The 11,760-nt window shown below is 43.1% G+C and overlaps 1 protein-coding gene across 2 annotated transcripts; it reads left to right on the forward strand.

The window, feature by feature from the left end:
- Nucleotides 1-15: 15 nt before the first annotated feature.
- On the forward strand, nucleotides 16-7,820 carry LOC120042015 (RAD51-associated protein 1-like). Of its 2 annotated transcripts, none has more exons than XM_038986907.1 (7): nucleotides 16-318; nucleotides 562-608; nucleotides 716-839; nucleotides 1,010-1,113; nucleotides 1,284-1,451; nucleotides 1,577-1,711; nucleotides 7,044-7,820. In XM_038986907.1, the coding sequence occupies exons 1-7, from the start codon at nucleotides 302-304 to the stop codon at nucleotides 7,169-7,171; spliced, it is 723 nt and encodes a 240-aa protein (XP_038842835.1). In that variant the 5' UTR covers nucleotides 16-301; the 3' UTR covers nucleotides 7,172-7,820. The 2 variants fall into 2 exon arrangements, with proteins under 2 accessions (XP_038842835.1, XP_038842836.1); XM_038986908.1 differs by having other exon boundaries at nucleotides 1,284-1,402.
- Nucleotides 7,821-11,760: the final 3,940 nt, after the last annotated feature.

Here is an 11,760-nt window from a genome sequence, read left to right on the forward strand (position 1 = left end):
AATGGAATTGAGTCATTAATAATACATATTTTAACATTATGCCAATGTAAAGTTACACAAATAACGAATCCCCTAAATAGAAACCCAAGATATAGATGTGAAAGATTCAGTTTGTCGCGGGATAGCTTGAAATAAACAACATGCAAAATTGTACTATTTTATTTCAATGTGGTCGTTTATCTAAGTTATTTAGTATTTCATTTTGTTTCTAGTTTGGACACTGTTAAGAGACTTGATTTACGTCATTAAGTAACTAGCTACTAGTAGCGTTTGGTTTCTCAAGCTGGCTGAATACGATATTATGGCTCGACCAACAAGGTGTGTAGCTAAACTATTCTACTGCACAAGAGGTTGGTGGCACCTTAATTGAGGAGGACGGGCTCGAGGGTAATGACTGGAGCAGAATTATTCCATTCGCTTCGTTCCAGCCATTATTATGAGCCGTTCTCCCCTCAGCAGCCTCCACTGATCTACAGGTAGCAGGCTGACAGTAGCTGCAAAGATCATGATAACTGTTTTGTTTAAGTGTGATGAATGATGCCTATTTGTTCTCGTCAAAAGAGCCAAGAAACAATTGAATTACTCAGACTTGATGGAGCTTGATGATGGTAAGTGATGATGATGTAAACTGTTTGGACATTCTCAGATTTTACATATTGTCATAATGTTAATGCACCTGCTTTTTGTAATGTTTTGTCTTTTTTTGTTCAATCAGATGAAGATTTTGCCTGTATGAAAGGGCCTTCCAGCAAGAAAGCTCGGGTCCTTGTCAAAGAACCACAGAGAGACAAGAGTCTGCATCAATCAAGCAAATCTTTCGGTCAGGATTCAAAGAACACGTAGGCCGGTCATTTTTTTTTAATAGATAACTTATTGCTACATATGTTTTATAGCTATCACACAGAAAAACATCTTCACACACTGCCAACAAAGTCAGGCACTATTTTGATCAGTGTGCAGGTAGGCTGGTAATCACTGTTTTGTGTGTGTGTGTGTGTATGGGTTTCAGATTGTCTTTAGATGACAAAGAGAATGAAGTGGATTCACAAGCATCCTGTTCTCTCTCTGTGCTCCAAAGAGCTGTGGTTGTAGAGAAGGCACCCAGTAGAATAAGTATGCTCAGTGATCCTTTTATAAAGCCTTTATGAACATTTGTTATTTAGGGAAACATGCCAAACCTACTGTATAACATCTCAGACATAATTGAACATGCTGTAAATAACAACACTAACAGTAAACCCTGCCTATAGTCTCTTTGTTCTAATGAATTCTCTCTCTCCTAGACCTTCATGAGGGCACAAGTGAGAGGGGATCCAATGTCAACCCCTCCAGCCAGAGACGGGCAGCTGTCAAAGCTAAAGATCAACAGAGATCCATACTGACAGTGGAGAGGATCAGCCAGGTTGAGAGTGGGCGGAAGGATAAGAATTACCAGCATACCTGCATACCACGTAGCCACCATCTGTCATCACGTTAATGCCCTCAATAAGAAATGTTCACCCAATTATAATGGATGTAAAGTATATTGTGCTGCTATTACATTTATCCATGCTTTCCTCTGTTACTCCCACTACAGAGAGTTGTAGTCCGACTCCAGCCACATCAAAGCCTGTGTCAACTCAGAGGAAGCTCGCTGACACTCCCACTTTACCTGTTAGACCATCCCCTATCACCCCAGTAGGTGGCAGGCTACTAAAGTGGAATCCACCAGGTGAGGCTCAGTGACACAATTGTAGATTCTCTACTGGACAAAAGTCCGCCCTCTCCTTAACTCCTCCGTCCTCCGCGACCCGGAAACCGATAAGTGGTCGAGGGGAGAGTCAATTCGTTAGTAGGCAAACCGAGTAGTATGCTTCCCTCCTCGATTACAGACTTCAGCAAAGGATGCACAAGAGTATCTTCCTGGTGGCTAGCGTGGAAGTGTTTTAAAATCCGCCACACAGGCCTTTCTAATCGACCTGGCCTGGTTATCCTGGAAGGATATTGACCTCATCCTGTTAGTAGAGGATGCCTGGTTGCTCTTTAGATGTGCTTTCCTCAGCATCTTAAATAAGCATGCCCCATTCAAAGAATGTAGAACTAAGAACAGATATAGCCCTTGGTTCACTCCAGACTTGACTGCCCTTGATTAGCATCTAATAGAAAGTGATCCAAGATGGCGTAGCAGTGAAGACGTGTTTTTGTTCGTCCTCTCGTGTACTTTTGTATTTTTCTTCTTTTTTGTATATATTGTATATATATAGGTCTATATTTCAATTTTATTTTCACTCTTTTCCATTTTAATTCCATTTTAATTCGATTATACCTTCCGGTAACCTGCCTCACCCAATGTGATACGGAATCGCTATTATTTTTAATTTTAGAACACATTCAAGAACCACCAGAAGCTAACAAGCTAATTAGCTACAAGCTATTTAGTCATTGTTAGCCACTGCTAGCGGCTTTTACCTTCTGCACAGATACCAGCCCTGTTTTTAGCCTGGATAACACTCTCCAATCTACCAGTATTGGACTATCTCTCCACTACAACGCCGGATTCCTGCCGTAATCCCTGGACCACCACTTCTAATCTTCACAGCTAGCTAGTGGCTAACGCCCCTGCCACGAAGCTAGCACCAGTTAGCCGTGAGCCAGGCACATCTCCCGGCTAGCAAACTAAATTATACAATACCTCTTTCGCCATCTGGCTTGGATCCTCTGTCGACACGGCGCCCCGCCGCACCACCACGACTGGTCTGCCGACGAATACTCCATCCGCTGTGCCTTCAACCGGCCTCCGTCGGAGCAGACGCTCCTACTAGCCCCGGGCTACTAACTTTAAACGCTGTGTCACCCGCGTGCTAGCGTAGTGGCGACTACTCCGCGGCTTCCCTGTTCCATCTACTGCTGCCCCCTGGACACTATGATCACTTGGCTACATAGCTTATGCCTGCTGGACTGTCCATTAATTCACAGTACTCTTTATTTTTTATCTGTCGGCCCCAGCCGCGAACTCAGGCTCTGGGTGTAGTTAATCCGACCCTCTCTGCCTAGTCATCGCCATTTTACCTGCTGTTGTTGTGTTAGCTGATTAGCTGTTGCTGTCTCACCTGTTGTCTTAGCTAGCTCTCGCAATCAATACCTGCGATTACTTTATGCCTCGCTGTATGTCTCTCTCAAATGTCAATATGCCTTGTATACTGTTGTTCAGGTTAGTTATCATTGTTTTAGTTTACAATTGAGCCCCTAGTTCCTCTTTTCATACCTCTGACACCTCCTTTATCCCACCTCCCACACATGCGTTGACCTCACCCATTTATAACCAGCATGTCCAGAGATACAATCTCTCTTATCATCACCCGGTGCCTGGGCTTACCTCCGCTGTACCCGCACCCCACCATACCCCTGTCTGCACATTATGCCCTGAATCTATTTTACCACGCCCTGAAATCTGCTCCTTTTATTCTTTGTCCCCAACGCTCTAGGCGACCAGTTTTGATAGCCTTTAGCCGCACCCTCATCCTACTCCTCCTCTGTTCCTCGGGTGATGTGGAGGTAAACCCATGCCCTGCATGTCCCCAGGCACCCTCATTTGTTGACTTCTGTCATCGAAAAAAGCCTTGGTTTCATGCATGTCAACATCAGAAACCTCCTCCCTAAGTTTGTTTTACTCACTGCTTTAGCACACTCTGCCAACCCTGATGTCCTTGCCGTGTCTGAATCCTGGCTTAGGAAGGCCACCAAAAATTCTGAGATTTCCATACCCAACTATAACATTTTCCGTCAAGATAGAACTGCCAAAGGGGGAGGAGTTAGCCTGCAAAGTAATGTCATACTTTCCAGGTCCATACCCAAACAGTTCGAACTTCTAATTAAAAAAATGAATCTCTCCAGAAATAAGTCTCTCACTGTTGCCGCCTGCTACCGACCCCCCTCAGCTCCCAGCTGTGCCCTGCACACCATTTGTGAATTGATCGCCCCCCATCTAGCTTCAGAGTTTGTTCTGTTAGGTGACCTAAACTGGGATATGCTTAACACCCCGGCAGTCCTACAGTCTAAGCTAGATGCCCTCAATCTCACACAAATCATCAAGGAACCCACCAGGTACACCCCTAAATCTGTAAACATGGGCACCCTCATAGACATTATCCTGACCAACTTGCCCTACAAATACACCTCTGCTGTCTTCAATCAGGATCTCAGCGATCACTGCCTCATTGCCTCTATCCGCTACGGGTCCGCGGTCAAACAACCACCCCTCATCACTGTCAAACGCTCCCTAAAACACTTCTGCGAGCAGGCCTTTCTAATTGACCTGGCCCAGGTATCCTGGAAGGATATTGAACTCATCCCGTCAGTTGAGGATGCCTGGTCATTCTTTAAAAGTAACTTCCTCACCATCTTAGATAAGCATGCCCCGTTCAAAAAATGCAGAACTAAGAACAGATATAGCCCTTGGTTCACTCCAGACCTGACTGCCCTCGACCAGCACAAAAACATCCTGTGGCGGACTGCAATAGCATCGAATAGTCCCCGCGATATGCAACTGTTCAGGGAAGTCAGGAACCAATACACGTAGTCAGTCAGGAAAGCAAAGGCTAGCTTTTTCAAGCAGAAATTTGCATCTTGTAGCTCTAACTCCAAAAAGTTCTGGGACACTGTAAAGTCCATGGAGAACAAGAGCACCTCCTCCCAGCTGCCCACTGCACTGAGGCTAGGTAACACGGTCACCACCGATAAATCCATGATAATCAAAAACTTCAACAAGCATTTGTCAACGGCTGGCCATGCCTTCCACCTGGCTACTCCAACCTCGGCCAACAGCTCCGCTTCCCCCGCCCCCCCCCCCCCCCCCCCCCCCAGCTTCTCCTTTACCCAAATCCAGATAGCAGATGTTTTGAAAGAGCTGTAAAACCTGGACCCATACAAATCAGCTGGGCTTGACAATCTAGACCCTCTATTTCTGAAACTATCTGCCGCCATTGTCGCAACCCCTATTACCAGCCTTGTTCAACCTCTCTTTCATATCGTCTGAGATCCCCAAGGTTTGGAAAGCTGCCGCGGTCATCCCCCTCTTCAAGGGGACCCAAACTGTTACAGACCTATATCCATCCTGCCCTGCCTATCTAAGGTCTTTGAAAGCCAAGTTAATAAACAGATCACTGACCATCTCGAATCCCACCTTACCTTCTCCGCTGTGCAATCTGGTTTCCGAGCCGGTCACGGGTGCACCTCAGCCATGCTCAAGGTACTAAATTATATCATAACCGCCATCGATAAAAGACAGTACTGTGCAGCCGTCTTCATCGACCTGGCCAAGGCTTTCGACTCTCTCAATCACCATATTCTTATCAGCAGACTCAGTAGCCTCGGGTTTTTCTGATGACTGCCTTGCCTGGTTCACCAACTACTTCTCAGATAGAGTTCAGTGTGTCAAATTGGACGGCCTGTTGTCCGGGCCTCGGGCAGTCTCTATGGGGGTGCCACAGGGTTAAATTCTCGGGCCTACTCTTTTCTCTGTATATATCAATGATATCGCTCTTGCTGCTGGTGATTCTCTGATCCACCTCTACACAGACAACCCCATTCTTTATACATCTGGCCCTTTCTTGGACACTGTGTTAACAAACCTCCAAACGAGCTTCAATGCCATACAACACTCCTTCCGTGGCCTCCAACTGCTCTTAAATGCTAGTAAAACTAAATGCATGCTCTTCAACCGATTGCTGCCCGCACCTGCCCGCTCGTCCAGCATCACTACTCTGGACAGTTCTGACTTAGAATATGTGGACAACCACAAATATCTAGGTGTCTGGTTAGACAGTAAACTCTCCTTCCAGACTCACATTAAGCATCTCCAATCCAAAATGAATTCTAGAATCGGCTTCCTATTTCGCAACAAAGACTTTGGCAGCATGAGTGGCATCCTTCACTCATGCTGCCAAACATACCCTCGTAAAACTGACTATCCTACCAATCTTTCACTTCGGCAATGTTATTTACAAAATAGCCTCCAACACTCTACTCAGCAAACTGGATGCAGTCTATCACAGTGCCATCCGTTTTGTCACCAAAGCCCCATATACTACCCACCACTGCGACCTGTACGCTCTCGTTGGCTGGCCCTCGCTACATTTTCGTCGCCAAACCCACTGCCTCCAGGTCATCTATAAGTCTTTGCTAGGTAAAGCCCCGCCTTATCTCAGCTCACTGGTCTCCATAGCAACACCCACCCGTGGCACGTGCTCCAGCAGGTATATTTCACTTGTCGTCCCCAAAGCCAACACCTCATTTGGCCGCCTTTCCTTCCAATTCTCTGCTGCCAATGACTGGAACGAATTGCAAAAATCACTGAAGCTGGAGACTTATATCTCCCTCACTAACTTTAAGCATCAGCTGTCAGAGCAGCTTACCGATCACTCTACCTGTACACAGCCCATCTGTAAATAGCACACCCAACTACCTCATCCCCATATTGTCATTTCTTTATTTTTGCTCTTTTGCACCCCAGTATCTTCCCTGCACATCCATCACTCCAGTGTTAATGTTAAATTGTAATTATTTCACCACTATGGCCTATTTATTGCCTTACCTCCCTAACCTTACAACATTTGCACACACTACATACATTTTTCTACTGTGTTATTGACTGTATGTTTGTTTATGTGTAACTCTGTGTTGTTTTTGTCGCACTGCTTTGCTTTATCTTGGCCAGGTTGCAGTTGTAAATGAGAACTTGTTCTCAACTGGCCTACCTGGTTAAATAAAGGTAAAAAAAAACAAAAATGTATTGCACAACTAGCTACAATTTGATTTGATCACTTTACACATTTATTTGAGGATTCCACCTCTGTAAATGTAATTTGCCTGATGGCGCGTGAGTAGAGAAGGAGTCTCATTTCGTACAAACGCATGTGTGTCCATGTTTCGTCGCCTCTGCTCCTCGATCCTTGAACTTTTTCAAAAGTAGGCGAGGAGAGGCCGGAGGCGAGGAAAACCAATTGAGATTCTCCCTATATGTGTATTTATCTGTCTTAATTCAACTCTCTGTTCTTTATCACTAGCACAGAGTGGAATAAGTCCCAGCTCAACCCCGAATTCCACCACAAAGTCTACAGGACAAGGCTTGCGACTGGGATTGTCCCGCTTAGCAAGGGTCAAACCTCTGCACCCCACTGCTAGTGGTAACTGACTCTTGCTCTATTAAACAGAGAGAAGTCAGAATCTTTTTTCTTTGGTGTACTGTGTGTTTAGCCTGTTACTCTTGTGTTGCATTGCTAATATTGGAATTCTGTAATAATTTTTGTTTAAATGTTGTATCTAGTGATTGCTATTCATCAAAATGTTTATTTTTTTAAACATTTGTTTCTTACCATGCCTGCAATTGTCCAGTATTTTTTGTAATATTAACAAGTGCTTGATACTTTGCATACAGGTGTAATTTTTTTGGTGGTACGGTATTTACTCTGGTTCTAACTCGGATTTCACAAATGTCCATCATGGTTATTTCCATTCTCAGACTATAGAAGTTTGCTTGATCCAGCTATCCCCCTGCTGGAACATTAATTTAATGTTTCCCATTGAAGGAAACACTGAGGAATAAAGAAAGGGATATTTCAAAATATTCTGGAACTGTGAACATCCACATTTTCATGTGAATATTCTAGAATCTGCATAAAGAAAATGTACCCACCAGTGGTACAGTATGTTTCTACCAAATGGACTTGATGTGGATAAAAAAAAACATGTGTGATGACAGATTCTTTTTCCTCAGTCTACACTCAATATCCCATAATGACAAAGCAAAAACGGGTTTTATATTTTTTTGCAAATGTATTGAATAAAAAATGGAAATATCACATTTACATAAGTATTCAGACTCTTTACTCTGTACTTTGTTGAAGCACCTTTGGAAGCGATTACAGCCTCGAGTCTTCTTGGGTATGACTCTACAAGCTTGGCACACCAGCTCTGGAGCAGATTTCTCATCAAGTATCTCTGTACTTTGCTCCGTTCATCTTTCCCTCAATCCTGACTAGTCTCCCAGTCCCTGCAGCATCCCCACAGCATGATGCTGCCACCACCATTCTTCACCGTAGGGATGGTGCCAGGTTTCCTCCAGATGTGACGCTTGGCATTCAGGCCAAAGAGTTCAACCTTGGTTTCATCAGACCAGAGAATCTTGTTTCTCATGGTCTGAGAGTCCTTTAGGTGCCTTTTGGCAAACTCCAAGTGGGCTGTCATGTGCCTTTTACTGAGAAGTGGCTTCCGTCTGGCCACTCTACCATAATGGCCTGATTGGTGGAGTGCTGCAGAGATGGTTGTCCTTCTGGAAGGTTCTCCAATCTCCACAGCGTGACCATCGGGTTCTTGGTCACCTCCCTGACCAAGGCCCTTCTTCCACGATTGCTCGGTTTGGCCTGGCGGCCAGCTCTAGGTTGGTGGTTCCAAACTTCTTCCATTTAATAATGATGGAGACCACTCTTCTTGAAGACCTTCAATGCTGCAGAAATGTTTTGGTACCCTTACCCAGATCTGTGCCTCGACACAATCATGTCTCGGAGCTCTACGGACAATTCCTTCAACCTCATGGCTTGGTTTTTGCTCTAACGAGCATTGTCAACTGTGGGACATTATATAGACAGGTGTGTGCGCCTTTCCAAATCATGTCCAATCAATTTAATTTAACATAGGTGGACTCAACATCTCAAGGATGATCAATGGAAACAGGATGTACCTGAACTCAATTTCAAGTCTCATAGCAAAGGGTCTGAATACTCATGTAAATAAGATATTTCTGGTTTAATTTTTTTTATGAATTCGCAAAAAAATATCTAAAAACCTGTTTTCACTTTGTCATTATGAGGGAAAAAAATCGATTTGAGAATAGGGCTGTAATGTAACAAAATGCGGAAAAAGTCAAGGGGTCTGAATACTTTCCGAATGCACTGTAATGTTTGTTATATCAATATTTGCGCATAAAGGCGTTTCCACCGACATTTCCTGCATAATTAATTTTACCGACACAAATGACAAACTATCTGTCAGCATTTACATAAATTACACCGAAACGTCCTGTTTCCGTCACAGTTGTCATTTTTTAAATACAATATGAATTTACTCACATAAAAACTATGGACAGAAACCTGGTTATTGAGAGACAAAAAAACGATGTTTTTGGTCAGTGTACCAATGTCTATAGATCGGTGAATTTTCCAAATCAGCAAACTTGCAGTGTTTTGTTTTGGTAAGGTTTCATAAGTAAGCTCTTCAATTAGCCATTTTACAATTTATTGATTTATCTATTTGAGCTTTATGGTTAAGTTATGTAGTGACAAAAGTAACAGAAGTCACTTTCAGTGAAAAAAAGTCTTATTTGGTTTCTCTTTCTTTTTTTCTTACACTTCTCTCCTTCCTGGATGACAGTTTTCAGTCACAAATCACATGCAGATTGAATTTAACAAGTGTCTCAAATAGTCTACTATTATCCAGAATTATTGGGATGTTTCATTTATTGCAGTGACCACATGATAAGCATTACATGGTTTTCACTGAATTTAATCAGGAAATATCTTAAGTTGCAATTTAAGGGTATTGATTCATTCAGTGGAATTGTTCAAATAGCTTATTGGACTGTTGGTTGATGGTGAGTACACTCAGTGACAATCAGCACATTTCCTAATAACAGATACATATATGGTCTTCTAGGCTACAATTAGATTGCAAATTACAACAAAAACATCCCTTTCTTATTTGGGTCACACTTCATATTCAGTTTATGACCTTGCTCAGGAAAGGACCCTAACTGGTCCAGACCAGATAACCACAAAATCAAGAATGGATCCGACCCGAATTCGAACAAATATATGTTAGAGAACTTGTGTAACTGTGACGCCATCAGATCCATTGCTTTTAGAGTACTGAACAATTACCCTAGCTACCGAGAGAGCGCCATAAATGTGCTGCACGGTGGAAGCGTGGGAGGCGCGTAAACTCCCCACAGATCAGCTACATTGATAGCCTACAACACGCTGCGGGACCCATACGGTCGTTAACTTCTTGTCAATAGGGGGGCGCTGTTTTCACTTTGGAAAAAATCGTGCCCAAATTAAACTGCCTCGTACTCTTTTCTAGATCATACAATATGCATATTATTATTACTATTGGATAGAAAACACTCTCAAGTTTCTAAAACTGTTTGAATTATATCTGTGAGTAAAACAGAACTCATTTTGCAGCAAACTTCCATACAGGAAGTGAAAAATCTGAAAACGATGCTCTGTTCCAGGGCCTGCCTATTCAATTGCCTAATATTTATCGATATGCATGCACTTCATACGCCTTCCACTAGATGTCAACAGGCAGTGTCTAGCTTGATCTGAGGCTGTAACGATAGTCATTTTCTTCCTCCTCCTCGAACGAGGAGAGGCGAGACGGATCGGACCAATACGCAGAGTGGTTAGTTTCCATAGTGATTTAATATATAACAAAAACAATATGCGATACAAAATAACTACCGTGACAGTCCCGTGTGGCGAAACACTGACACAAGAACAAACACCCACAAAACACACGTGAAACCCCGGCTGCCTAAGTATGATTCTCAATCAGGGACAACGATTGACAGCTGCCTCTGATTGAGAATCATACCAGGCCGAACACACAAAATCCCAACATAAAAATCACACATCGACAACCCACCCAACTCACGCCCTGACCATACTAAATAAATACAAAAACAAGGGAAAACAGGTCAGGAACGTGACAGAGGCCGAACAAGAGCTTTTGGAGTGACAGGTCTGGAAATTTCTTTGTCTTCTCTGGCGCGCGAATTACGTCGACATTGGCTTCTGAAAAGCATTCGGTATACACGGCGGATATCTCCAGCTCTGATTTTATTTGATACATGTGATAATAACTTCGTAAAGTATGTTTTTTCAACCGAGTTTTATCAGATTATTCAACGTTTATTGGGACTTTTGGAGTTTTCCGTTCTTTGCGTCGAGAGAAACTGGGAACGTCGTCAACATTGGCTAGCATTGTGGCACGAATTCGACAGGAGAAAAGGACATTCTAAAACCAAACAACGATTTATTCTGGACCTAGGACTCCTTGTACAAGATTCTGATGGAAGCTCAACAAATGTAAAAACTATTTATGATGTTATTTCGTATTTCTGTGGAAAATGTCGATTCCTATTCTCTGCCGTTTTGGTGAGCGCTGTCTCGCAATAACGCAAGCTGTTTGTTATGGTAAAGTTATTTTTAAAAATATAACACGGCGGTTGCATTAAGAACCAGTGTATCTTTCATTTGCCATACAACAAGTATTTTTATGTAAAGTTTATGATGAGTTCTTTGGTCAGATTAGGTGAGTGTCCAAAATAGCTCCGGACATTCTGGTGAATCGATGCTACATATTCACAATGTATAACCACGGTTTGCAGCTCTAAATATGCACATTTTCGAACAAAACATAAGTGTATTGTATAACCTGATGTTATAAGTGTAACGGCAACCTTCCCCCTCTTCACGAGAAGAGAGGGTGTAACAGGGATCGGACCAACACGCAGCGTAGCCAGTGCTCAACATGTTTAATTACAAACGAATACTGTGAACACTTACAAAATAACAAATGTGGCAAACCGATACAGCCCTATCTGGTGCAGAGAAAACACAGAGACAGGAAACAACCACCCACAATCCCCAACACAAAACAAGCCACCTATATATGATTCCCAATCAGAGACAACACAAAACATCTGCCTCTGATTGAGAACCA

Source organism: Salvelinus namaycush, unplaced genomic scaffold (genome assembly GCF_016432855.1).
Source record: "Salvelinus namaycush isolate Seneca unplaced genomic scaffold, SaNama_1.0 Scaffold6, whole genome shotgun sequence".
NCBI lineage: Eukaryota > Metazoa > Chordata > Actinopteri > Salmoniformes > Salmonidae > Salvelinus > Salvelinus namaycush.

Excerpts from the sequence above, each read along its gene's own strand:
- LOC120042015 (XM_038986907.1), top strand. Across the intron at positions 840-1,009 it reads GGTCAGGATTCAAAGAACAC|ATTGTCTTTAGATGACAAAG; the intron begins GTAGGCCGGTCA and ends TATGGGTTTCAG. Across the intron at positions 1,114-1,283 it reads GAAGGCACCCAGTAGAATAA|ACCTTCATGAGGGCACAAGT; the intron begins GTATGCTCAGTG and ends TCTCTCTCCTAG.